The sequence below is a fragment of the Osmerus eperlanus genome, chromosome 4 (genome assembly GCF_963692335.1).
Source record: "Osmerus eperlanus chromosome 4, fOsmEpe2.1, whole genome shotgun sequence".
Taxonomy (NCBI): domain Eukaryota; kingdom Metazoa; phylum Chordata; class Actinopteri; order Osmeriformes; family Osmeridae; genus Osmerus; species Osmerus eperlanus.
The window spans coordinates 23,449,136-23,476,473 of record NC_085021.1 but is presented as its reverse complement, the minus strand read 5'-3'; the positions used below and the strand labels follow the sequence as shown (position 1 = coordinate 23,476,473).

The window sequence follows — 27,338 nt, the reverse complement described above, 5'->3', positions numbered from 1 at the left end:
GGGTGGGAAAAGAAACATTAAGAATAAATATATATGTGAGAGAACAAAGGTTGTGCCCTTGCCTAAGGCAAAGCACACCCTATTAGGTTTGATGATATGTTTATAATTACATATGTTGTACCTTCACTGTGGACCGCTTTGGCAACATTGTTTAACCTGAACATTCATGCCAATAAAGCATTTTGAATTGAATTGATAAATAGAGAGAGAGAGAGATAGACAAGGAGAGAGAGAGAGAGAGAGAGACAGACAGACAGACAGAGATATACAAGGAGAGAGAGAGACAGAGAGAGAGAGACAAGGAGAGAGAGAGACAAGGAGAGAGAGAGAGACAGACAGAGAGAGAGACAAGGAGAGGGACAAGGAGAGAGAGAGACAGACAGAAAGAGACAAGGAGAGAGACAGAGAGAGAGACAAGGAGAGAGACAGAGACAAGGAGAGACAAGGAGAGAGAGAGACAAGGAGAGAGAGAGAGAGACCAGGAGAGAGAGGGAGACAAGGAGAGAGAGAGAGAGGTTCAGGAATCCTAGTCCTCATGCTTGTCTCCTTTCTGCAGGATTCTTCCCTTTCATGAAGATATACCAGGCCATGCAGCTGGTCTACACCTCTGGCATCTAGTCAGTAGACACACACTCAGATACATACACACACACTCACATACTCACTCATTCACTCACATACACACACACACACACTCACTCTTATGTGTGTGTGTGTCCAGTGATCTACAGGGTTCGGGAGGAAGGAGGTTGTGTGTGACCATTGAGCCAGCTCTGCTGTTGAAGGGTGACATCATGGTGAGTGACCCCTGTTAACCCCTGACCCCTGCTTTCTGACCCCTGACCCCTGCTCCTTGTTAACCCCTGACCCTTGTCAACCCCTGACCCCAGATCCCTGTTAACCCCTGACAACCCTTGACCCCTGCTCCTTGTTAACCCCTGACCCCTGTCAACCCCTGACCCCAGATCCCTGTTAACCCCTGACCCCTGTTAACCCCTGACCCCTGCTCCTTGTTAGCCACTGCTCCTTGTTAACCTCTGACCCCTGTTCCCTGTGGCGCCCCCTGCAGGTGAAGTGTTACCAGCGTGTGCCCCAGCGTGCCGAGAGGGAGCCGGTGTTCCGGCTGCAGTTCCACACCTGCACCATCCACGGAGCCCAGCTGTGGTTTGGCAAGGGGGAGCTGGACCTAGCCTGCTCAGGTACCTGCACACCTGCTGTACACACCTGCTGTACACACCTGCTGTACACACCTGCTGAACACACCTGCTGTACACACCTTCTCTACACACCTGCTGTACACACCTGCTGTACACACCTGCTCTTCACACCTGCTGTACACACCTGCTGTACACACCTGCTGTACACACCTCCTCTACACACCTGCTGTACACACCTTCTCTACACACCTGCTGTACACACCGGCTGTACACACCTGCTCTACACCCCTTCCTGTACACACCTGCTGTACACACCTGCTGTACACACCTGCTCTACACACCTGCTCTACACACTGCAGTCACATTTTATTACACTGTTACAGTATCATCACTATCAAATATGAAACTCTCCCTCCCCTCTCCTTCTCCCCTCCTCCCCTCTCCTTTTCCCCTCCTCCCCTCTCCTCCTCTCCTCCTCTCCTCCTCTCCTCCTCTCCTCAGATGAGCGATTTCCGTCTGACGCCACCGTAGAGTTTGTCTTCTCGTCTGGGCCAGAGAAGATCAAAGGTTTCCTTATGCTTCTACTTCCTGTTTTATCTACAGAACTCCTTTTGGAGAGAACTTTCCATCCAATCAGATCTATTTCTCTTCCCCTGTCCCCCTCCATCAGGTCGGGAGTATATGAGGAATGACCCAGCTGTGACAGTGGACTACAACACTGCAGACCCTGTCGTTCGCTGGGACTCCTACGAGAACTTCAACCAACGCTACCAGGACAGCCTGGAGGGTAACACAGACACACAACACTACCAGGACAGCCTGGAGGGTAACACACACACACACAACACTACCAGGACAGCCTGGAGGGTAACACAGACACACAACACTACCAGGACAGCCTGGAGGGTAACACACACACACATCAGAAGCCGCATTGAACTGATACCCTTCCTCGTCCTTCAGACATCGCCCACACCAGGGGTCCTGTAGATGGGAGTCTCTATGCCCAGATCAAGAAGAGGCGTGGCCAAGCCTCCACCAATGGCAGCCCAGAAGGCTTCGGCAACGAACGGCCAAGTCGCTTCCTCCCTACCAGCTCTGACTCCACCCACTCTGCTCACTCCAGCCAACCATGTGGCCTGTCCGAGCGTCGGGATGAGCCGATTGGTCCTCCGCCTCCCACGCGTCAGGAGAGGGAGGAGCTAGACCGTCTGCTGGGGGGCATGGAGGGGCAGGGCGGGGAGAGGGAGACAGCCATCTTGGACGACGGTGACTCCTCCCCCTCCGAGCTGGAGAGGGGTGGCGGGGGGTTGGGCCGGTCCTGCTCCTGTCGCCACGACTACCGCTCCCAGCGCTGTGACCACACCCGGCTCACACTCAATGGAGTCCTGCCACCTGGCCCCACCAGCCCCGCCCCCTCACACCTGGACCTGTGTCAACACTACCCCCCCGCCCAGGTCCTTCCCCCCCCTGACCTGCTGTGGGGACGCCAGACCCCGCATCAATTCCTGCCATGCCCCTTGTCCACGCCCCCTCGCCCACTTGCCCCCCCTCAGGAGGCCAGCCCTCAGGACTGCCCCCCCCAGCCTCCCCCCGGCCCCTACCCAGAGCTGCTGCTGGACGGCCCGCCCTCTGGCTGCATCTGCCGGGATTGCAGCCTGCGACATCAAGATTCAGCCTATCACGGTTTGCGGTGGGAAGATTCCGCCTATCACGACCTTCGGCGGGAAGAATCCGCCTATCACGGCCTTCGGCGGGAAGATTCAGCCTATCACGGCCTTCGGCGGGAAGATTCAGCCTATCATGGCCTTCGGCGCGAAGATTCAGCTTGTCACGGTTTGCAGCGGGAAGATTCGGCCTATCACGGCCTTCGGCGGGAAGATTCAACCTATCACGGCCTTCGGCGGGAAGATTCAGCCTATCTCAGCTTGCAGCGGGAAGATCCGGCCTATCACGGCCTGCGTCTGGACCGGGGGGAGGGGTTCCATTGGGACCGGGCATCGGAGCTCCAGCAGCGTGATGGAGGTCTGCGCCGGGGCCGGGGGGGGGAGCTACACTGGGAGAGGCGGGGCCGGGACATGACCCTCCAATGGGAGAGAGAGGCGGAGCTACAGTGGGAAAGGGAGGCAGATTTCTGGCACCGTAGGGCCACCCTCTCTTCCTACACGCCCCAAGTTCATGACCTCCCAGCCTTCACCTTTGACCCTCTGCCCTTGGGACACCCAGCCTATCCGGAAGGCAGTCGTTCCCACGGCCATGCCCCCCTGGAGGGGAGGTACCAGCCCCGCCCCCCCTGCTCCTGCTCGGCCTATCAGCCATCTCCCTCTGAGAGCCGGGGTTATGGGTCTGGCTGCCAGTCAGAGACCCCCTCCCCTCTGCCACCTCCCGGAGCCTGCACACACACTGGTGAGACACACACACACTGGTGAGACACACACACACTGGTGAGACACACACACACTGAGACACACACACACTGAGACACACACACACTGGTGAGACACGCACACACTGAGACACACACACACTGAGACACACACACACTGGTGAGACACACACACACTGGTGAGACACACACACACTGGTGAGACACACACACACTGAGACACACACACACTGAGACACACACACACTGGTGAGACACGCACACACTGAGACACACACACACCGAGACACACACACACTGGTGAGACACACACACACTGGTGAGACACACACACACTGAGACACACACACACTGAGACACACACACACTGGTGAGACACGCACACACTGGTGAGACACACACACACTGGTGAGACGCGCACACACTGGTGAGACGCGCACACACTGGTGAGACGCGCACACACTGGTGAGACACGCACACACACTGGTGAGACGCACACACACTGGTGAGACGCACACACACTGGTGAGACGCGCACACACTGGTGAGACGCGCACACACTGGTGAGACGCGCACACACTGGTGAGACACGCACACACTGGTGAGACACGCACACACTGGTGAGACGCGCACACACTGGTGAGACGCACACACACTGGTGAGACGCGCACACACTGGTGAGACACGCACACACTGGTGAGACACGCACACACTGGTGAGACACGCACACACTGGTGAGACACGCACACACTGGTGAGACACGCACACACACTGGTGAGACGCGCACACACTGGTGAGACACGCACACACTGGTGAGACGCGCACACACTGGTGAGACGCACACACACTGGTGAGACGCGCACACACTGGTGAGACGCGCACACACTGGTGAGACGCGCACACACTGGTGAGACACACACACACACTGGTGAGACACGCACACACTGGTGAGACACGCACACACTGGTGAGACACGCACACACTGGTGAGACGCGCACACACTGGTGAGACGCACACACACTGGTGAGACGCACACACACTGGTGAGACGCACACACACACTGGTGAGACACGCACACACTGGTGAGACACGCACACACTGGTGAGACACGCACACACTGGTGAGACACGCACACACACACACTAAATACAAGACACAAACTCTCCTCTTCCATTGCCCTCTCTCCTCCCTCTCAGAGGTGTGTAGTTCAGGAGACAGTGTGGGCTGGCGGGACCACATCTCCCAGAATTCCATGCGGCAGCTGCAGAGAGACGCCCACCAGCCGCCATGCTCCACGCCCTCTGACCTCACCGGCCCGCCCACTCCTGTCCACACCAGCAGCCCACAACGCACACTGGAGAGGTGGGACCTCACCACAGGAAGGGGTTATGTGAGGAGGGGGAAGGGTTTGTGTCTAGGTTTAACATATCATGGATAAAGCAACAATGTAATCACAACGTGTAAATTTAGATTTCATGGGACCAGCAGTAACTCATCACCAAACCCAAACGGAATCTTCTTACATTTTCTGCAATTTTTCAGACTGAAAATCTGTGGATGAAGTTAATATAGCTTTAAAGAGATTCAACCTTTTGGATAATTCTATTGCAAGATTCCTCCATCCTCATAAAGATTGCCCGAAAACTCCTAGGCCCTGTCCTCCTAGGCCCTGTCCTCCTAGGCCCTGTCCTCCCTGGCCCTGTTCTCCCTGGCCCTGTCCTCCCTGGCCCTGTCCTCCTAGGCCCTGTCCTCCCTGGCCCTGTCCTCCCTGGCCCTGTCCTCCTAGGCCCTGTCCTCCTAGGCCCTGTCCTCCCTGGCCCTGTCCTCCCTGGCCCTGTCCTCCTAGGCCCTGTCCTCTCTGGCCCTGTCCTCCTAGGCCCTGTCCTCCCTGGCCCTGTCCTCCCTGGCCCTGTCCTCCTAGGCCCTGTCCTCCCTGGCCCTGTCCTCCTAGGCCCTGTCCTCCCTGGCCCTGTCCTCCTAGGCCCTGTCCTCCTAGGCCCTGTCCTCCTAGGCCCTGTCCCCCTAGGCCCTGTCCTCCTAGGCCCTGTCCTCCCTGGCCCTGTCCTCCTAGGCCCTGTCCTCCCTGGCCCTGTCCTCCCTGGCCCTGTCCTCCTAGGCCCTGTCCTCCTAGGCCCTGTCCCCCTAGGCCCTGTCCTTCCTCGCCCTGTCCTCCCTGGCCCTGTCCTCCTAGGCCCTGTCCTCCTAGGCCCTGTCCCCCTAGGCCCTGTCCTTCCTCGCCCTGTCCTCCTAGGCCCTGTCCTCCTAGGCCCTGTCCTCCCTGGCCCTGTCCTCCTAGGCCCTGTCCTCCTAGGCCCTGTCCCCCTAGGCCCTGTCCTCCTAGGCCCTGTCCTCCCTGGCCCTGTCCTCCTAGGCCCTGTCCTCTCTGGCCCTGTCCTCCTAGGCCCTGTCCTCCCTGGCCCTGTCCTCCCTGGCCCTGTCCTCCCTGGCCCTGTCCTCCTAGGCCCTGTCCTCCTAGGCCCTGTCCTCCCTGGCCCTGTCCTCCCTGGCCCTGTCCTCCTAGGCCCTGTCCTCCTAGGCCCTGTCCCCCTAGGCCCTGTCCTTCCTCGCCCTGTCCTCCTAGGCCCTGTCCTCCTAGGCCCTGTCCTCCCTGGCCCTGTCCTCCTAGGCCCTGTCCTCCTAGGCCCTGTCCTCCTAGGCCCTGTCCTCCCTGGCCCTGTCCTCCCTGGCCCTGTCCTCCCTGGCCCTGTCCTCCTAGGCCCTGTCCTCCTAGGCCCTGTCCTCCTAGGCCCTGTCCTCCCTGGCCCTGTCCTCCCTGGCCCTGTCCTCCTAGGCCCTGTCCTCCTAGGCCCTGTCCCCCTAGGCCCTGTCCTTCCTCGCCCTGTCCTCCTAGGCCCTGTCCTCCTAGGCCCTGTCCTCCCTGGCCCTGTCCTCCTAGGCCCTGTCCTCCTAGGCCCTGTCCCCCTAGGCCCTGTCCTTCCTCGCCCTGTCCTCCCTGGCCCTGTCCTCCTAGGCCCTGTCCTCTCTGGCCCTGTCCTCCTAGGCCCTGTCCTCCCTGGCCCTGTCCTCCCTGGCCCTGTCCTCCTAGGCCCTGTCCTCCCTGGCCCTGTCCTCCTAGGCCCTGTCCTCCTAGGCCCTGTCCTCCTAGGCCCTGTCCTTCCTGGCCCTGTCCTCTCTGGCCCTGTCCTCCTAGGCCCTGTCCTCCCTGGCCCTGTCCTCCTAGGCCCTTTCCTCCTAGGCCCTGTCCTCCTAGGCCCTGTCCTTCCTGGCCCTGTCCTCCTAGGCCCTGTCCTCCTAGGCCCTGTCCTCCTAGGCCCTGTCTCTTGCTGTAATTTTGGTAAATTTGAAAGTGTCTCCGTCTCAATTCTTCTGGGCTAAATCTCTGCATTTTCATTTTAATCTTAGCTACAGTAGCTAGTCTAAAGTGAACGTTACTGTATCAGTTTCAGAGTTGACAGACTTCTTTTGCTTGTTATCACATATAATAGAGACATTGAATGAGTTGACAAGTTTAGATTTAAGTTTAGTCATTTTAATTTTGCGTCAGACCAGTGCATTCTATTGAAATTCTGCTGGTTTTCGTCAGAATTCTGCGCTAGCGAATTTATTTTGGGCTTGCTCATCACCCTAACTTGGCTAACACTAGCTAACTGTCGCTCTTTAAAAGAAAAAAAATGCTAACAATTCTAACGGGTTATCGTTTTATCTAACGAAACCAAACAACAACCAAAAGCCACCTCTGATCATCCCATTCACCATTATGCATTCAGTTAGCCGTAGCTGTTCTCATGTTGGTGTCCAGGATCAGCTTACTTGTGATACAAAAAAAAATACACCATGGCTAATCAGTCTCATCCTTCCCATTCAACCCAGCTAACCAACTAACCGGCTAGCCTTCTTACTTCCTGTCTACTGAGTGCGACATCATTATCTCTCTGTTTTTCAGCCTCAGAATCACCAACATCAACAGCGACTACGAGTCTGGCCAATCACAGGACAGAGCTTACCCCAATGGGTCAGACACACACTCCAGAACCCCCACCCCTTCACACACACACTCACCCACCCCCTCCTCACACACACCCCCAGCCCCCCCTCATGCTGGGAACCACTGGTCTACTCCTGCTCAGACCCTGACCCTGACCTCTGACCCTACTCACACCACCCCCAACCTGTCCAGCCACCTCAAAATCCATCCCCAGCCGCAACCCCAAATCCAGACCCAGCCCCAGATCCAGCCCCAGACCCAGCCGCAACCCCAACCCCAGATCCAGCCCCTGACCCAGCCGCAACCCCAGATCCAGCCCCTGACCCAGCCGCAACCCCAACCCCAGATCCAGCCCCTGACCCAGCCCCCTTCCCCAACCATGCCCAGTCCTGCCCAGCCCAATGGAGCCTCTCCTCCCCCTCACAGAGAGCTGACCCCAGAGACCTCCTCCTCCCCCCTGCCTCCCTCCTCCAACACCCCCATTCCAGGCTTTGCTACCCAGGGCCGAAGGCTAATGCTGGCCAGCCCTGAACCCTACTGCCCCCCTCCTCACCCTGAACCCTACTGCCCCCCTCCTGATGGCTCCTCTGGCTACGCTGGCGTCCTCGTCCCCAAGCCCGCCGGCCCCCAGCCCGCCGGCCCCCAGCCCGCCGGTCCCCAGCCCGCCGGCCCCCAGCCCGCCGGCCCCCAGCCCGCCGGCCCCCAGCCCGCCGGCCTCCAGCCCGCCGGCTCCCAGCCCCCTCTCCCAGAGAAGCGTCGTCTGCCGTCCCAGCCCGGCTCCGGACACGCCCCCATGCAGCACCATGTGACCTTTTGCCCCACGGTGGGGGGCGATGTAGGGGGCGGTGTGGGGGGTGGTGTGGTCGCCCTTGAGATTCCTCCAGAGGGGGAGGTGTTCAGCAGGGGAGGGGTGAAGGTCGTCCAGGACAGTTCCCGCTTCTGGTACAAGCCTGGAATCTCCAGAGACCAAGGTGGGTCAGCACTCTGCCGTACACAACAATATCTTCTGTACCCCACACAGGATGTGAGGTCAGGAGACAAACGCCTCATCTCCTCACCTCCTCTCTCCCTCTCCAGCCATTGCGGTGCTGAAGGAGCGAGAGCCAGGTTCGTTCCTGATCAGAGACAGCAGCTCCTTCCAGGGAGCCTACGGCCTCGCCCTCAGGGTGGCCACGCCCCCAGCAGGCTTCAACCACAGCAGCAAGGGTACACACACACAAGCACACACACACAAGCACAATCACACATACATACACATATACACACACACACAAACACACACACCTCTGAACTTTTGCTTACTGTTTCTTTGTGTTTACACACACACACGCACACACCCTCGTGGTGCCAGACCCACTGGAGCAGCTGGTGAGGCACTTCCTGGTTGAGACGGGGCCAAGAGGAGTCAAGATCAAAGGCTGTCAGAACGAGCCTCACTTTGGTGAGACCCCCAAACACCAACCCCTGACCCAACCCTGACCCTTAACCCCAACCCCAAACTCTTAACCCTCACCCTGAAAGTCTGTACCCCAACTACCCCGCTGACACGAACACTTGTACCTGTACCCTCACCGCATTCTGAGCTATTAAGTCATAAAAAGACAAATTAATAATGATTAAATGAATGTCTTTCTGTCTGCCTGTGTGTCTGTCTGCATGTCTACCTGTCTGTCTCTCCAGGGAGTCTGTCAGCTCTGGTGTACCAACACTCCATCACCCCCATTTCTCTGCCCTGCTGCCTGACCATCCCTGACCAAGGTAGGCAGTCTGGTGTCACCATGGAGACGCTCACACACACACGCATGCTCACACACACACGTTCACACAAACTCAATCACATGTAGGTTCACAGTTCATAAAGGTCATAAAGCTCATCTGTTTATGGTTTTACGATATATTTTGTTTGTTTTAAGGAGCAAATATTTTGCGTTAGCTATTAGCTCATTTATGGTCTGTTGCCAAAAGTGGTGAGAACGTCACGCGTGTGAGGACATTATTGTCTCAGACTTATTCAACATGGCACTGCACTGCATGTCACACGACTTGCTTCCTGGTATATCATAGTGCGTTGCCATGTTTTCTCATCCCCCCCTATGTGTGTGGCTGCAGACTCTCTGGGGGAGCAGGTGGAGCAGCCCCCCAGCAACATGAGCACAGCTGCAGACCTGCTCAGACAGGGAGCTGGTGAGTTTGTCTGCCTTTCTGTCCTACTGCCTGTCTGTCTCTCTGGCCTACTATCTGTCTGTCTGTCTGTCTGTCACTGTTCCTCCTGCTCTTCTTCTCTTACCTGATTGGTTGCTCCTGGCCCCGCCCCCTGCCTTCCAGCCTGTAATGTCCTCTACTTGAGTTCCGTGGAGACGGAGTCCCTGACCGGCCCCCAGGCCATCGCCAAGGCAACCGGTGCCACACTGGGGCGGAGTCCTGCGGCAACAGTCGTCAACTTCAAGGTGTCATCCCAAGGCATCACTTTGACAGACAGCCAGCGCAGGTACCTACCCTAGACAGCTGTACATACACAGCTGTACATCATACACACTTGTACATTATACACACCTGTTCATTATACACACCTGTACACCATATACAACAGCACATACACACCTGTACACACCTGTACATACACACCTGTACATATACACATGCACACTAAATACTTCAACATACCTATCCCACCCTACCCTACACCTGTACATCCTACCTTGCACATCGTAAGACACACATTTGTACATATTTATCCTAACCTACACACCCTACCATACACACCGTACAACATGCAATGTTTATGCTGTCCTGATGTACCGTGTGTGTGTGTGTATGTGTAGGGTATTCTTCAGGAGACACTATCCTGTCGGCAGTGTGACCTTCAGCAGCGTTGATCCACAGGACAGGAGGTGAGAGCTGAGCATGTGCAGCACACACCTTTGTTACATCTTAGTAACACACCTTAGTGTCATCTTAGTAACACACCTTAGCGACATCTTAGTAACACACCTTAGTGACATCTTAGTAACACATCTTAGTGACATCTTAGTTACACACCTTAGTGACATCTTAGTAACACATCTTAGTTACACACCTTAGCGACATCTTAGTAACACACCTTAGCGACATCTTAGTAACACACCTTAGTGACATCTTAGTAACACACCTTAGTGACATCTTAGTTACACACCTTAGTGACATCTTAGTAACACATCTTAGTTACACACCTTAGCGACATCTTAGTAACACACCTTAGCGACATCTTAGTAACACACCTTAGTGACATCTTAGTAACACACCTTAGTAACACACCTTAGTAACACACCTTAGTGACACCTTAGTAACACACCTTAGTTACACACCTTAGCGACATCTTAGTAACACACCTTAGCGACATCTTAGTAACACACCTTAGTAAAACACCTTAGTAACACACCTTAGTAACACACCTTAGTGACATCTTAGTAACACACCTTAGTGACATCTTAGTAGCACACCTTAGTTACACACCTTAGTGACATCTTAGTAACACACCTTAGTTACACACCTTAGTGACATCTTAGTAACACACCTTAGTGACATCTTAGTAACACACCTTAGTGACATCTTAGTAGCACACCTTAGTTACACACCTTAGTGACATCTTAGTAACACACCTTAGTTACATCTTAGTAGCACACCTTAGTTACACACCTTAGTGACATCTTAGTAACACACCTTAGTGACATCTTAGTAGCACACCTTAGTTACACACCTTAGTGACATCTTAGTAACACATCTTAGTGACATCTTAGTAGCACACCTTAGTTACACACCTTAGTTACATCTTAGTAACACACCTTAGTTACACACCTTAGTTACACACCTTAGTTACATCTTAGTAACACACCTTTGTGACATCTTAGTAGCACACCTTAGTTACACACCTTAGTTACATCTTAGTAGCACACCTTAGTTACACACCTTAGTTACATCTTAGTAACACACCTTAGTGACATCTTAGTAGCACACCTTAGTTACACACCTTAGTGACATCTTAGTAACACACCTTAGTGACATCTTAGTAGCACACCTTAGTTACACACCTTAGTTACATCTTAGTAACACACCTTAGTTACACACCTTAGTTACACACCTTAGTTACATCTTAGTAACACACCTTTGTGACATCTTAGTAGCACACCTTAGTTACACACCTTAGTTACATCTTAGTAGCACACCTTAGTTACATCTTAGTAACACACCTTAGTTACATCTTAGTAGCACACCTTAGTTACACACCTTAGTTACATCTTAGTTACACACCTTAGTTACATCTTAGTAACACACCTTAGTTACATCTTAGTCAGGGCCGGTTTTTGGCACGGGCAGACCAGGCCATGAAGAGAGGGGCGGCATTTTCCGCCATTTTTGTGTTTGGTGCACTCTGCTGGCATAAAAAAGGTAGTGCGTTTGCGGTATTGCACAACCATTGTCGTGCCGTTCGCTTGTTTGGGGAGGCGGGGGGCGGGGGGGAGCGTCATGGGTGAACTTTGTCGGGGGGAGGTGGGTGGGGAGGGGAAAACCCTTGCCCGAGGTGCCAAATGTGCTAGGACCACCACTGATCTTAGTAACACACCTTAGTTACATCTTAGTAACACACTTTAGTGACATCTTAGTAACACACCTTAGTGACATCTTAGTAACACACCTTAGTTACACACCTTAGCAACATCTTAGTAACACACCTTAGTTACATCTTAGTAACACACCTTAGTTACATCTTAGTAACACACCTTAGTGACATCTTAGTAACACACCTTAGTTACACACCTTAGCGACATCTTAGTAACACACCTTAGTTACATCTTAGTAACACACCTTAGTAACATCTTAGTAACACACCTTAGTGTCATCTTAGTAACACACCTTAGCGACATCTTAGTAACACACCTTAGTGACATCTTAGTAACACATCTTAGTGACATCTTAGTTACACACCTTAGTGACATCTTAGTAACACATCTTAGTTACACACCTTAGCGACATCTTAGTAACACACCTTAGCGACATCTTAGTAACACACCTTAGTGACATCTTAGTAACACACCTTAGTGACATCTTAGTTACACACCTTAGTGACATCTTAGTAACACATCTTAGTTACACACCTTAGCGACATCTTAGTAACACACCTTAGCGACATCTTAGTAACACACCTTAGTGACATCTTAGTAACACACCTTAGTAACACACCTTAGTAACACACCTTAGTGACACCTTAGTAACACACCTTAGTTACACACCTTAGCGACATCTTAGTAACACACCTTAGCGACATCTTAGTAACACACCTTAGTAAAACACCTTAGTAACACACCTTAGTAACACACCTTAGTGACATCTTAGTAACACACCTTAGTGACATCTTAGTAGCACACCTTAGTTACACACCTTAGTGACATCTTAGTAACACACCTTAGTTACACACCTTAGTGACATCTTAGTAACACACCTTAGTGACATCTTAGTAACACACCTTAGTGACATCTTAGTAGCACACCTTAGTTACACACCTTAGTGACATCTTAGTAACACACCTTAGTTACATCTTAGTAGCACACCTTAGTTACACACCTTAGTGACATCTTAGTAACACACCTTAGTGACATCTTAGTAGCACACCTTAGTTACACACCTTAGTGACATCTTAGTAACACACCTTAGTGACATCTTAGTAGCACACCTTAGTTACACACCTTAGTTACATCTTAGTAACACACCTTAGTTACACACCTTAGTTACACACCTTAGTTACATCTTAGTAACACACCTTTGTGACATCTTAGTAGCACACCTTAGTTACACACCTTAGTTACATCTTAGTAGCACACCTTAGTTACACACCTTAGTTACATCTTAGTAACACACCTTAGTGACATCTTAGTAGCACACCTTAGTTACACACCTTAGTGACATCTTAGTAACACACCTTAGTGACATCTTAGTAGCACACCTTAGTTACACACCTTAGTTACATCTTAGTAACACACCTTAGTTACACACCTTAGTTACACACCTTAGTTACATCTTAGTAACACACCTTTGTGACATCTTAGTAGCACACCTTAGTTACACACCTTAGTTACATCTTAGTAGCACACCTTAGTTACATCTTAGTAACACACCTTAGTTACATCTTAGTAGCACACCTTAGTTACACACCTTAGTTACATCTTAGTTACACACCTTAGTTACATCTTAGTAACACACCTTAGTTACATCTTAGTCAGGGCCGGTTTTTGGCACGGGCAGACCAGGCCATGAAGAGAGGGGCGGCATTTTCCGCCATTTTTGTGTTTGGTGCACTCTGCTGGCATAAAAAAGGTAGTGCGTTTGCGGTATTGCACAACCATTGTCGTGCCGTTCGCTTGTTTGGGGAGGCGGGGGGCGGGGGGGAGCGTCATGGGTGAACTTTGTCGGGGGGAGGTGGGTGGGGAGGGGAAAACCCTTGCCCGAGGTGCCAAATGTGCTAGGACCACCACTGATCTTAGTAACACACCTTAGTTACATCTTAGTAACACACTTTAGTGACATCTTAGTAACACACCTTAGTGACATCTTAGTAACACACCTTAGTTACACACCTTAGCAACATCTTAGTAACACACCTTAGTTACATCTTAGTAACACACCTTAGTTACATCTTAGTAACACACCTTAGTGACATCTTAGTAACACACCTTAGTTACACACCTTAGCGACATCTTAGTAACACACCTTAGTTACATCTTAGTAACACACCTTAGTAACATCTTAGTAACACACCTTAGTGTCATCTTAGTAACACACCTTAGCGACATCTTAGTAACACACCTTAGTGACATCTTAGTAACACATCTTAGTTACATCTTAGTTACACACCTTAGTGACATCTTAGTAACACACCTTAGTGACATCTTAGTAACACACCTCAGTCACACAGCTTAGTTGTAAAGCATCCTTATCATCACCATCATCTGTTATCTTAATTGCTGGCTGTTCAACTGCTCAGGCATGTGTGTTTGTGTGTTCTGTCTGTCTGTGTGTTTGTGTGTTCTGTCTGTCTGTGTGTTTGTGTGTTCTGTCTGTCTGTGTGTTTGTGTGTTCTGTCTGTCTGTGTGTTTGTGTGTTCTTCAGCGCATGGATGTTCTGTCTGTCTGTGTTTGTGGTCTGAGACTCTCTCTCTTTGCTTTAGATGGAATAACTCTGACAGTACCACCTCTAAGTAAGTGTTCAAATCTGTGTGTTTGTGTGTATGCTTATGTGGCTGAAAGATTCCATGCACGGCAACATTTAGCTTAACTAGGCACAATCTTCCCAAATAGATCTCTCCCAGTAGATCTCCCTCTACTCACCTCATCCTCCCAGTAGATCTCCCTCTACTCACCTCATCCTCCCAGTAGATCTCCCTCTACTCACCTCATCCTCCCAGTAGATCTCTCTCTACTCACCTCATCCTCCCAGTAGATCTCCCTCTACTCACCTCATCCTCCCAGTAGATCTCCCTCTACTCACCTCATCCTCCCAGTAGATCTCTCTCTCATCCTCTCATGGTGACTCCAGGCAGCTCAGAGACATTGCCATAGTTACATCACCATAGTTACGTCCAGCCATAGTTAAGACCATCCAGCCATAGTTAAGACCATCCAGCCATAGCAACATCCTGACAAAGACCCCACATTCTGACGTGCTTTCCCGGTACAGGGTGTTTGGCTTTGTGGCCAGGAAGCCGGGCAGCCTAGCGGAGAACGTGTGTCACCTGTTTGCAGAGCTGGACCCTGAGCAGCCGGCCGGTGCCATCGTCAACTTCATCAACAAGGTCCTGTTGGGTTCCCAGCAACGCCGATAGACCACCGGGATCACCATGGAGACCACACCCCCTTGAGATCACCAGAGACCACAAACCATCCATCCTGTCATTCTGTCCACCACAACCGTTCCTTCCTCAATCTTTACACACACTCACCAGCTGTATATACTCACACAAAGACTCACCTGTGTAATGTGTTTATACTGATGCCGTCGTTGTCGTAACATTTCAAGTGCCTCAGTGGCTGTAGCTTTGACATCCTGTAGTTGCATCACACCTTCACACCTAGCTCACCTGGACCAGCTCCTAGCTCACCTGGAGCAACAGGAGTTACTAGCCTAGCTCACCTGGAGCAGCAGGAGTTACTAGCCTAGCTCACCTGGAGCAACAGGAGTTACTAGCCTAGCTCACCTGGAGCAGCAGGAGTTACTAGCCTAGCTCACCTGGAGCAGCAGGAGTTACTAGCCTAGCTCACCTGGAGCAGCAGGAGTTACTATCTCTGATACTGCCAGTATGACACGACAGCATTCAGAGATAATTTAACCAGATGTTGTTCTTGACTCTCAGTTGAGCTCTAACAGCTTGTATTTGTAGGATTAGGGTTAGGTGTTTATTTATACAGACATAGTTGTAGAGACAGTGAAACGGGGATATAGAGAGGGGAGGATGTACAGATAATGACCCAGGCCAGAATTGAACCTGAGCCTCTGCATTGTGGCCTTAGTGGCAGCTGTCCTATTGTCATGGACACAGAACTGTCCAGTAGGGTCCAGGCAGATGTCTGAGTGGATGTGCCGAGCAACGTCACGTAGAGTGTGTATGACAGGAAGTGTACGTAGTGTGTGTGTGTGATGACAGAGGGTTATGTATGTGTGTGTGTGTGTGTGATGACAGAGGGTTATGTGTGTGTGTGTGTGTGATGACAGAGGGTTAGGTGTGTGTGATGACAGAGGGTTAGGTGTGTGTGTGTGATGACAGAGGGTTATGTGTGTGTGTGTGTGTGTGATGACAGAGGGTTAGGTGTGTGTGATGACAGAGGGTTATGTGTGTGTGTGTGTGATGACAGAGGGTTATGTGTGTGTGTGTGTGATGACAGAGGGTTATGTGTGTGTGATGACAGAGGGTTATGTGTGTGTGTGTGATGACAGAGGGTTAGGTGTGTGTGTGTGTGATGACAGAGGGTTATGTGTGTGTGTGTGATGACAGAGGGTTATGTGTGTGTGTGTGATGACAGAGGGTTATGTGTGTGTGTGTGATGACAGAGGGTTAGGTGTGTGTGATGACAGAGGGTTATGTGTGTGTGTGTGTGATGACAGAGGGTTATGTGTGTGTGTGTGATGACAGAGGGTTATGTGTGTGTGTGTGTGTGTGATGACAGAGGGTTAGGTGTGTGTGTGTGTGTGTGATGACAGAGGGTTATGTGTGTGTGTGTGTGTGATGACAGAGGGTTAGGTGTGTGTGTGTGTGTGATGACAGAGGGTTATGTGTGTGTGTGATGACAGAGGGTTAGGTGTGTGTGATGACAGAGGGTTATGTGTGTGTGTGTGATGACAGAGGGTTAGGTGTGTGTGTGTGTGATGACAGAGGGTTAGGTGTGTGTGTGTGATGACAGAGGGTTAGGTGTGTGTGTGTGTGTGTGATGACAGAGGGTTAGGTGTGTGTGATGACAGAGGGTTAGGTGCCTGTTGAAAGGTATGCTGGGGGTTTTGATGGTCAGGTGGTTTCAGTTTTGATGATTGTACCCGGCATTCTCCAGGACACAGTAAGACTCAAAACCCAGTATCTTTAAACCCTGTATCACTAAAACTGAATGATGGTATCTCTTACCCTTTATGACAGTATATAATTTCCAGGTGTATAGCATCCTATCCAAGTCTGTTTCACAAAGTCTAGTATCCACCAGAGCTCCAACATTATAACAGATCACACATCACAGTGATTATAACAGATCACACATCGCAGTGATTATAACAGATCACACATCGCAGTGATTATAACAGATCACACATCGCAGTGATTATAACAGATCACACATCGCAGTGATTATAACAGATCACACATCGCAGACTGCGAGACTCACGCATTTCAGCCATTTCTCACGCAACACGTTGTTACCCTGTCAACCAAGAACCAAAATAACCACATACCAGGTTAACCACGTACCAGGTTAACCACGTACCAGGTTAACCACGTACCATGTTAACCACGTACCAGGTTAACCACGTACCAGGTTAACCACGTACCAGGTTAACCACGTACCATGTTAACCACGTACCAGGTTAATCACGTACAAGGTTAACACTGCCCACCTGTTAAGGCCCACTGAACCAGACAGAGCATTCCTGTATTAATAAGCTTTAATCAGTTATATTTTTGTATTTTGCTACATATATCTGCATTTATATTATTTGTATAAGTGTGTTTTATGTTATTGGTCAATACTTGTAGTAATATATTTTTTTCGTACATGCAGCTATGAAAGTGTACAAAACAAAGAGTTAAACGTTTGTAAAGGAATATGTAAAACGTTATTTTTTAAAGAAAGCTTTGTATGCCCAAATGAAGAATATGATTATAACATAAAAGTTGTGGTACCAAATATCAAATGGCTGTTTTATTTAAATTATCCTCATCAACATGAAAACAACAATTGGTTATAAGTATTAAATATGTTTATTAATTAACAAGTCCCTTATTTTATAGTCAAGCACAATTTTCTTTCCAAAATCTTATTCAAAAAAGCAAGATGCAGTCTAACAATATCAAATACAAATCAAAGCCCTTTTTAAAAGAAGATTTTGAAAATCATCACTTTGAATTAACACTTTCCTCTTCCTGTGAAGAACACGCCCTCCTGACCTCTGTAGGATCTGACCTCAGACCAGTGTCACTGCTTCTTTAAGCAGTCCTAAACATGAAGGACCTGTCTGACCAGATCCAGGCAGTAACATACCTGCCTCACTCAACAAAGGCCAATGAAATCACTTCAATTCTCAAAACTTGCAACAACAACTGTTTAAGTTCAAGTCAGCCTAACCGTGGCCATGCAGGAGAGAGGCTGGAGGAATTAAGCGGCAAAACAAGCAGCAGAACTGGAAGCTGTTCAGACACAAACCCCTTGACTCATAGCATCCTGCCTCCCTCACCTCCTAGCTCCCTTACCACCTAGCTCCCTTAGCACCTAGCCCCTTCATCCACTGCCTCCCTCACCTCCTAGCTCCCTTACCCCCTGCCTCCCTCAACCCCTGCCTCTCTCACCTCCTAGCTCCCTCACCCCACCAGTAGTTGTGTGTACTCCCTCTGACAGCTTCAATACTAGGTGCTCCTGAGGAGAGTCAAGAGGCCCCACAGCCCCCCTCACGCTGTATAAATAACACATTTAAATGTTTCAACTATAAGTATTAAGGTGCAGATCAAGCAGCAACAGCCCATCTGTACCTGAGTTAGCCTCGCGGGCAGCAGGGCTCAGGATCAACAGCAGAACACTGTTCCTGTCTACTGAATCGTCAAGCAATGGGTTGCCCTCGGTTACAGTCAGATGCAGAGTGTGTGTAGTGTTTGAGTGTAGTCTTTGGTGTGTGTGTCTGCGTCCGAGCCATCCCAGGCAGCCTGGTGTGTGGTGGTGTGTGTCAAAGCTGATGTATGGTGGTGTTGGAGCCACAGTCGATGTAGCGGTACGCTTCCAGAGTGTTCTGGGATGTCCTCACCATGTAAGAGGTCTTCACAGTGGTCCTGGAGACACACACACACATATTTACAGGATATCTGATATCTGGAACAAGACAGCAGGAGCAAGAGGAGGGTGAGATACTCACTGCATGAACACCACTATGTTGTGAACCTTGATGCTGGCCATGGTACAAAACGCACTGGAGAGGGAGGAGAAATGTTAGCATAGATGTATAGCTCCTAGACAGGTCAGTGTAGATGTATAGCTCCTAGACAGGTCAGTGTAGATGTATAGCTCCTAGACAGGTCAGTGTAGATGTATAGCTCCTAGACAGGTCAGTGTAGATGTATAGCTCCTAGACAGGTCAGTGTAGATGTATAGCTCCTAGACAGGTCAGTGTAGATGTATAGCTCCTAGACAGGTCAGTGTAGATGTATAGCTCCTAGACAGGTCAGTGTAGATGTATAGCTCCTAGACAGGTCAGTGTAGATGTATAGCTCCTAGACAGGTCAGTGTAGATGTATAGCTCCTAGACAGGTCAGTGTAGATGTATAGCTCCTAGACAGGTCAGTGTAGATGTATAGCTCCTAGACAGGTCAGTGTAGATGTATAGCTCCTAGACAGGTCAGTGTAGATGTATAGCTCCTAGACAGGTCAGTGTAGATGTATAGCTCCTAGACAGGTCAGTGTAGATGTATAGCTCCTAGACAGGTCAGTGTAGATGTATAGCTCCTAGACAGGTCAGTGTAGATGTATAGCTCCTAGACAGGTCAGTGTAGATGTATAGTTCCTGACAGGTCAGTGTAGATGTATAGCTCCTAGACAGGTCAGTGTAGATGTCTAGATCCTGACAGGTCAGTGTAGATGTATAGCTCCTAGACAGGTAAGTGTAGATGTATAGCTCCTAGACAGGTCAGTGTGAAGGAGAGGACAGCAGACTTACTAGACGTACGAGGCACTGCCACTGATCTCCACACTGACAGTGAAGTTCACCTGCAAGCACAGAAACACCTGGTTACCTGAGGGGGAGGAGGGGTGAGAGGGTAACCTGTCATTGGCTGAGTGGCTGGATGGGGGGTGGGGAGGTAGGGGTGAGAGGGAAACCTGTCATTGGCTAAGTGGCTGGATGGGGGGTGGGGGAGGTAGGGGTGAGAGGGTAACCTGTCTCTGGCTGAGTGGCTGGATGGGGGGTGGGGAGGTAGGGGTGAGAGGGTAACCTGTCTCTGGCTGAGTGGCTGGATGGGGGGTGGGGAGGTAGGGGTGAGAGGGTAACCTGTCTCTGGCTGAGTGGCTGAATGGGGGGTGGGGAGGTAGGGGTGAGAGGGTAACCTGTCTCTGGCTGAGTGGCTGGATGGGGGCTGGGGAGGTAGGGGTGAGAGGGTAACCTGTCTCTGGCTGAGTGGCTGGATGGGGGCTGGGGAGGTAGGGGTGAGAGGGTTACCTGTCTCTGGCTGAGTGGCTGGATGGGGGGTGGGGAGGTAGGGGTGAGAGGGTAACCTGTCTCTGGCTGAGTGGCTGGATGCTCAGGATGTTGTCTGTCTGCTGAGTTCCGATGACAGTCTTCATGTAGAGCACCTGGCAGCTCACACTGTCCACCAGCACGGTGAAGAAGTTGGGGTTACTGAAGTTCAGCGAGCTCTGGAGGGCAGGAAGGGGCACTTGAACCTGCTACCTCTTCATCAGCAGTCAAATGCTCCACCACTGAACTACTACACCCATCCAACCTCCCCATCCTACCTCCACCACTGAGCTACACCCATCCCCATGCTCTACCACTGAGCTACACCCATCCCCATGCTCTACCACTGAGCTACACCCATCCCCATGCTCTACCACAGAGCTACACCCATCCCCATGGTCTACCACTGAGCTACACCCATCCCCATGCTCTACCACTGAGCTATACCCATCCCCATGGTCTACCACTGAGCGACACCCATCCCCATGGTCTACCACTGAGCGACACCCATCCCCTGTATAAATGAACACATTATAGTGGCAATATTCTTGTTATTTTGGGACAGTCTCACCGTCATGTTCATCATGACCTTCATGTTAGGAGGGTCAAACCTGACGATAACGGATCGTATCCCATCATCCTCCACCAGGACGGAGCGAGGGAAGAGGAAGAATGCCACCAGGAAGGAGGCTAGCAGGCACAGCACCGCTGACAGCACCACGTACAACTTCCTGTAGAGGCACACATCACTTCCTCTCAACTTCCTTGTTTCAGACCAGGAAGTTGAACATCAGATACTGTACACTAGGTTCCACAGCATGTGAATGTAGTGCAGTGCAGTAGTGTATGGACTGCACACTAGGTTCCACAGCATGTGAGTGCAGTGCAGTATTGTATGGACTGCACACTCGGTTCCACAGCATGTGAGTGCAGTGCAGTAGTGTATGGACTGCACACTAGGTTCCACAGCATGTGAGTGCAGTGTAGTGCAGTAGTGTATGGACTGTACACTAGGTTCCACAGCATGTGAGTGCAGTGTAGTGCAGTAGTGTATGGACTGCACACTAGGTTCCACAGCATGTGAGTGCAGTGTAGTGCAGTAGTGTATGGACTGCACACTAGGTTCCACAGCATGTGAGTGCAGTGTAGTGCAGTAGTGTATGGACTGTACACTAGGTTCCACAGCATGTGAGTGCAGTGTAGTGCAGTAGTGTATGGACTGCACACTAGGTTCCACAGCATGTGAGTGTAGTGTAGTATTGTATGGACTGTACACTAGGTTCCACAGCATGTGAGTGCAGTGCAGTATTGTATGGACTGCACACTCGGTTCCACAGCATGTGAGTGCAGTGCAGTAGTGTATGGACTGTACACTAGGTTCCACAGCATGTGAGTGCAGTGTAGTGCAGTAGTGTATGGACTGTACACTAGGTTCCACAGCATGTGAGTGCAGTGCAGTATTGTATGGACTGCACACTCGGTTCCACAGCATGTGAGTGCAGTGCAGTGCAGTAGTGTATGGACTGTACACTAGGTTCTACAGCATGTGAGTGCAGTGTAGTGCAGTAGTGTATGGACTGCACACTCGGTTCCACAACATGTGAGTGCAGTGTAGTGCAGTAGTGTATGGACTGTACACTAGGTTCCACAGCATGTGAGTGCAGTGCAGTATTGTATGGACTGCACACTAGGTTCCACAGCATGTGAGTGTAGTGCAGTAGTGTATGGACTGTACACTAGGTTCCACAGCATGTGAGTGCAGTGTAGTGCAGTAGTGTATGGACTGTACACTAGGTTCCACAGCATGTGAGTGCAGTGCAGTAGTGTATGGACTGCACACTAGGTTCCACAGCATGTGAGTGCAGTGTAGTGCAGTAGTGTATGGACTGTACACTAGGTTCCACAGCATGTGAGTGCAGTGCAGTAGTGTATGGACTGTACACTAGGTTCCACAGCATGTGAGTGCAGTGCAGTAGTGTATGGACTGTACACTAGGTTCCACAGCATGTGAGTGCAGTGCAGTAGTGTATGGACTGCACACTAGGTTCCACAGCATGTGAGTGCAGTGCAGTAGTGTATGGACTGTATACTAGGTTCCACAGCATGTGAGTGCAGTGTAGTGCAGTAGTGTATGGACTGCACACTAGGTTCCACAGCATGTGAGTGCAGTGTAGTGCAGTAGTGTATGGACTGTACACTAGGTTCCACAGCATGTGAGTGCAGTGTAGTGCAGTAGTGTATGGACTGCACACTAGGTTCCACAGCATGTGAGTGCAGTGTAGTGCAGTAGTGTATGGACTGCACACTAGGTTCCACAGCATGTGAGTGCAGTGTAGTGCAGTAGTGTATGGACTGTACACTAGGTTCCACAGCATGTGAGTGTAGTGCAGTAGTGTATGGACTGTACACTAGTTTCAACAGCATGTGAGTGCAGTGCAGTAGTGTATGGACTGTACACTAGGTTCCACAGCATGTGAGTGTAGTGCAGTAGTGTATGGACTGTACACTAGGTTCCACAGCATGTGAGTGCAGTGTAGTGCAGTAGTGTATGGACTGTACACTAGGTTCCACAGCATGTGAGTGCAGTGCAGTAGTGTATGGACTGTACACTAGGTTCCACAGCATGTGAGTGTAGTGCAGTAGTATATGGACTGCACACTAGGTTCCACAGCATGTGAGTGCAGTGCAGTAGTGTATGGACTGTACACTAGGTTCCACAGCATGTGAGTGCAGTGCAGTAGTGTATGGACTGTACACTAGGTTCCACAGCATGTGAGTGTAGTGCAGAAGTATATGGACTGCACACTAGGTTCCACAGCATGTGAGTGCAGTGTAGTGCAGTAGTGTATGGACTGTACACTAGGTTCCACAGCATGTGACTGCAGTGCAGTAGTGTATGGACTGCACACTAGGTTCCACAGCATGTGAGTGCAGTGTAGTGCAGTAGTGTATGGACTGCACACTAGGTTCCACAGCATGTGAGTGCAGTGTAGTGCAGTAGTGTATGGACTGCACACTAGGTTCCACAGCATGTGAGTGTAGTGTAGTATTGTATGGACTGTACACTAGGTTCCACAGCATGTGAGTGCAGTGCAGTATTGTATGGACTGCACACTCGGTTCCACAGCATGTGAGTGCAGTGCAGTAGTGTATGGACTGTACACTAGGTTCCACAGCATGTGAGTGCAGTGCAGTATTGTATGGACTGCACACTCGGTTCCACAGCATGTGAGTGCAGTGCAGTAGTGTATGGACTGTACACTAGGTTCTACAGCATGTGAGTGCAGTGTAGTGCAGTAGTGTATGGACTGCACACTCGGTTCCACAGCATGTGAGTGCAGTGTAGTGCAGTAGTGTATGGACTGTACACTAGGTTCCACAGCATGTGAGTGCAGTGCAGTATTGTATGGACTGCACACTAGGTTCCACAGCATGTGAGAGTAGTGCAGTAGTGTATGGACTGTACACTAGGTTCCACAGCATGTGAGTGCAGTGTAGTGCAGTAGTGTATGGACTGCACACTAGGTTCCACAGCATGTGAGTGCAGTGTAGTGCAGTAGTGTATGGACTGTACACTAGGTTCCACAGCATGTGAGTGCAGTGCAGTAGTGTATGGACTGTACACTAGGTTCCACAGCATGTGAGTGCAGTGCAGTAGTGTATGGACTGTACACTAGGTTCCACAGCATGTGAGTGCAGTGCAGTAGTGTATGGACTGCACACTAGGTTCCACAGCATGTGAGTGCAGTGCAGTAGTGTATGGACTGTATACTAGGTTCCACAGCATGTGAGTGCAGTGTAGTGCAGTAGTGTATGGACTGCACACTAGGTTCCACAGCATGTGAGTGCAGTGTAGTGCAGTAGTGTATGGACTGTACACTAGGTTCCACAGCATGTGAGTGCAGTGTAGTGCAGTAGTGTATGGACTGCACACTAGGTTCCACAGCATGTGAGTGCAGTGTAGTGCAGTAGTGTATGGACTGCACACTAGGTTCCACAGCATGTGAGTGCAGTGTAGTGCAGTAGTGTATGGACTGTACACTAGGTTCCACAGCATGTGAGTGTAGTGCAGTAGTGTATGGACTGTACACTAGTTTCAACAGCATGTGAGTGCAGTGCAGTAGTGTATGGACTGTACACTAGGTTCCACAGCATGTGAGTGTAGTGCAGTAGTGTATGGACTGTACACTAGGTTCCACAGCATGTGAGTGCAGTGTAGTGCAGTAGTGTATGGACTGTACACTAGGTTCCACAGCATGTGAGTGCAGTGCAGTAGTGTATGGACTGTACACTAGGTTCCACAGCATGTGAGTGTAGTGCAGTAGTATATGGACTGCACACTAGGTTCCACAGCATGTGAGTGCAGTGCAGTAGTGTATGGACTGTACACTAGGTTCCACAGCATGTGAGTGCAGTGCAGTAGTGTATGGACTGTACACTAGGTTCCACAGCATGTGAGTGTAGTGCAGTAGTATATGGACTGTACACTAGGTTCCACAGCATGTGAGTGTAGTGCAGTAGTGTATGGACTGCACACTAGGTTCCACAGCATGCGAGTGCAGTGTAGTGCAGTAGTGTATGGACAGTACACTAGGTTCCACAGCATGTGAGTGCAGTGCAGTAGTGTATGGACTGTACACTAGGTTCCACAGCATGTGAGTGCAGTGTAGTGCAGTAGTGTATGGACTGTACACTAGGTTCCACAGCATGTGAGTGTAGTGCAGTAGTGTATGGACTGCACACTAGGTTCCACAGCATGTGAGTGCAGTGCAGTAGTGTATGGACTGCACACTAGGTTCCACAGCATGTGAGTGCAGTGTAGTGCAGTAGTGTATGGACTGTACACTAGGTTCCACAGCATGTGAGTGCAGTGTAGTGCAGTAGTGTATGGACTGTACACTAGGTTCCACAGCATGTGAGTGCAGTGTAGTGCAGTAGTGTATGGACTGTACACTAGGTTCCACAGCATGTGAGTGCAGTGCAGTAGTGTATGGACTGTACACTAGGTTCCACAGCATGTGAGTGCAGTGTAGTGCAGTAGTGTATGGACTGTACACTAGGTTCCACAGCATGTGAGTGCAGTGCAGTAGTGTATGGACTGTACACTAGGTTCCACAGCATGTGAGTGCAGTGTAGTGCAGTAGTGTATGGACTGTACACTAGGTTCCACAGCATGTGAGTGTAGTGCAGTAGTGTATGGACTGCACACTAGGTTCCACAGCATGTGAGTGCAGTGCAGTAGTGTATGGACTGCACACTAGGTTCCACAGCATGTGAGTGCAGTGTAGTGCAGTAGTGTATGGACTGTACACTAGGTTCCACAGCATGTGAGTGCAGTGTAGTGCAGTAGTGTATGGACTGTACACTAGGTTCCACAGCATGTGAGTGCAGTGTAGTGCAGTAGTGTATGGACTGTACACTAGGTTCCACAGCATGTGAGTGCAGTGCAGTAGTGTATGGACTGTACACTAGGTTCCACAGCATGTGAGTGCAGTGTAGTGCAGTAGTGTATGGACTGTACACTAGGTTCCACAGCATGTGAGTGCAGTGTAGTGCAGTAGTGTATGGACTGTACACTAGGTTCCACAGCATGTGAGTGCAGTGTAGTGCAGTAGTGTATGGACTGTACACTAGGTTCCACAGCATGTGAGTGCAGTGCAGTAGTGTATGGACTGCACGTGCCTGATGAACTGTACACTAGCTGGAGGGCCAGGATGCATAAGAAAAGTGGGGAACAACAACTCAATCAATGAACAATAACATAGACAGTGGTTGTCAAGATGGTGATAATGACAATCAATAAGAGAATTGTTTCCCCTAGGATCAATAAACGGATCAGAAGTGTTGAGGACTCACGTTCTCTGGGGCTGCAGTCTCTGGTCGCTGTACGGGATCAGCGCCACCAGCTCGTTCACTTGCTCTGAAGGACAACCACATGTGCACGTTAAAACCAACACGCGTCGCCGTTATGTTCACAGTCTCCGTAAACCACCACGGCATCAACGCATGGATGAGTGCGAGCTACCTGACGGGATGCGCCCGGTGCCCTGGCACGTCGGGCAGGTGATGCTGTCTCTGCCGGTAAATTCCACATAAGGGAACTGTGCGATGTCCTCTTGCCGGTCCAGCCCGTCTAGAGAGTCGTCGTCATTTTCCTTGTCCCCGCTCTCCCGGCCCGTGACCCCGTTCTCCGGTAGCAACAGAAGCGCGCTGCCGCTACGGGACATGCGAGTCCCCATGTCTGCACGCTGTCTCGCGGGTGATCAGTCAGCTCTCCACGAGCTGGTATCTAGCCCTGCTGTCGAGCGGACACAAACTGTCACGTGCTCAATCGCAGAATGCTGAAAGACCAATGCAACATGCTGATTAAAATGGCAAAACCGGCTAAAGTAAATTTCACGGGGTCACTGATACAAGCCAGCTGAGCAAGCACAATTAGTCAGCCATCTGTTAAGATTTAGCAGCACGGTAACTTGTAAAGCTAGCTATCTAATGTCAGAAAGCGTAATGTAACTCAACAAGCGCATGTTATTTTCAAACAAAGCGGGGATCTTACCCTTGCCGTATACATATCCATGTAATGTAGCAGTTCTATAATATTAACCAGTGAAATTTGTATTGTGAAAACTCACTCCCGTGCTGTCTGTTGTTGTTCCGCTTTATTCCTCTACTTCCGGTGAGCTCCTACGTCACGTGTTACAGTGTGTACTTCCGTCCTCGACAAACATGTTTACAAGAATGTTCCAAACCACAGATCCTGACTGCTTTTCAGAGATGGCAAAGGTACACACCTCCTTCACTCAAGTAGAAGTACAGATACTCATGTTTAAAAAGACTATGGTAAAAGTTGAGTACTGACTTCACTTTTTCACTCAAGTTAAAGAAGTGTGGGCTCTGACATATACTGA

The 27,338-nt window shown here is 50.5% G+C and overlaps 2 protein-coding genes across 7 annotated transcripts in view; one reads left to right on the top strand and one right to left on the bottom strand.

Annotated features, from left to right (window-relative positions):
• tns2a (tensin 2a) overlaps positions 1-17,357 on the top strand; it is a 46,753-nt gene extending 29,396 nt beyond the window's left edge. The window contains exons 13-30 of one of the 2 annotated variants that reach the window (XM_062460443.1): positions 557-617; positions 722-797; positions 1,070-1,199; positions 1,659-1,724; positions 1,828-1,944; positions 2,121-3,563; positions 4,739-4,904; positions 7,453-8,459; positions 8,566-8,694; positions 8,840-8,929; positions 9,169-9,246; positions 9,598-9,672; positions 9,814-9,976; positions 10,311-10,379; positions 14,687-14,716; positions 15,196-16,147; positions 16,812-16,835; positions 16,980-17,357. In XM_062460443.1, the coding sequence (XP_062316427.1) occupies positions 557-617; positions 722-797; positions 1,070-1,199; positions 1,659-1,724; positions 1,828-1,944; positions 2,121-3,563; positions 4,739-4,904; positions 7,453-8,459; positions 8,566-8,694; positions 8,840-8,929; positions 9,169-9,246; positions 9,598-9,672; positions 9,814-9,976; positions 10,311-10,379; positions 14,687-14,716; positions 15,196-15,340 (3,845 nt within the window). In that variant the 3' untranslated portion in view covers positions 15,341-16,147; positions 16,812-16,835; positions 16,980-17,357. Of the gene's footprint in view, positions 1-556; positions 618-721; positions 798-1,069; positions 1,200-1,658; positions 1,725-1,827; positions 1,945-2,120; positions 3,564-4,738; positions 4,905-7,446; positions 8,460-8,565; positions 8,695-8,839; positions 8,930-9,168; positions 9,247-9,597; positions 9,673-9,813; positions 9,977-10,310; positions 10,380-14,686; positions 14,717-15,195; positions 16,148-16,753; positions 16,786-16,811; positions 16,836-16,979 lie in introns of both variants that reach the window. The other variant, XM_062460442.1, reaches the window with a different exon arrangement.
• A 530-nt stretch (positions 17,358-17,887) lies between these two features.
• Positions 17,888-27,124, bottom strand: tmem106c (transmembrane protein 106C). Of its 5 annotated transcripts, none has more exons than XM_062460445.1 (8): positions 27,063-27,124; positions 26,456-26,728; positions 26,287-26,350; positions 21,002-21,161; positions 20,469-20,609; positions 19,915-19,964; positions 19,117-19,170; positions 17,888-19,033 (listed from the first exon to the last, which is right to left on the bottom strand). In XM_062460445.1, exons 2-8 carry the CDS (start codon positions 26,667-26,669, stop codon positions 18,931-18,933), a joined length of 786 nt encoding a protein of 261 aa, XP_062316429.1. In that variant the 5' UTR covers positions 26,670-26,728; positions 27,063-27,124; the 3' UTR covers positions 17,888-18,930. The 5 variants fall into 5 exon arrangements, with proteins under 5 accessions (XP_062316429.1, XP_062316432.1, XP_062316430.1 ...); XM_062460448.1 differs by having other exon boundaries at positions 26,456-26,725; XM_062460446.1 differs by having other exon boundaries at positions 26,456-26,725; positions 26,987-27,094.
• Between the last annotated feature and the right edge of the window lie 214 nt (positions 27,125-27,338).

What these genes read in the sequence shown, in the direction of transcription:
- tmem106c (XM_062460445.1), bottom strand. Translation starts at nt 26,669, where the DNA reads ATGGGGACTCGCATGTCCCGTAGCGGCAGCGCGCTTCTGTTGCTACCG. An exon ending in AGGTCATGATGAACATGACG is followed by an intron (nt 20,610 to 21,001) that starts GTGAGACTGTCC and finishes CCTGCCCTCCAG; the next exon opens with AGCTCGCTGAACTTCAGTAA. An exon ending in GGCAGTGCCTCGTACGTCTA is followed by an intron (nt 19,171 to 19,914) that starts GTAAGTCTGCTG and finishes CTCCCTCTCCAG; the next exon opens with TGCGTTTTGTACCATGGCCA.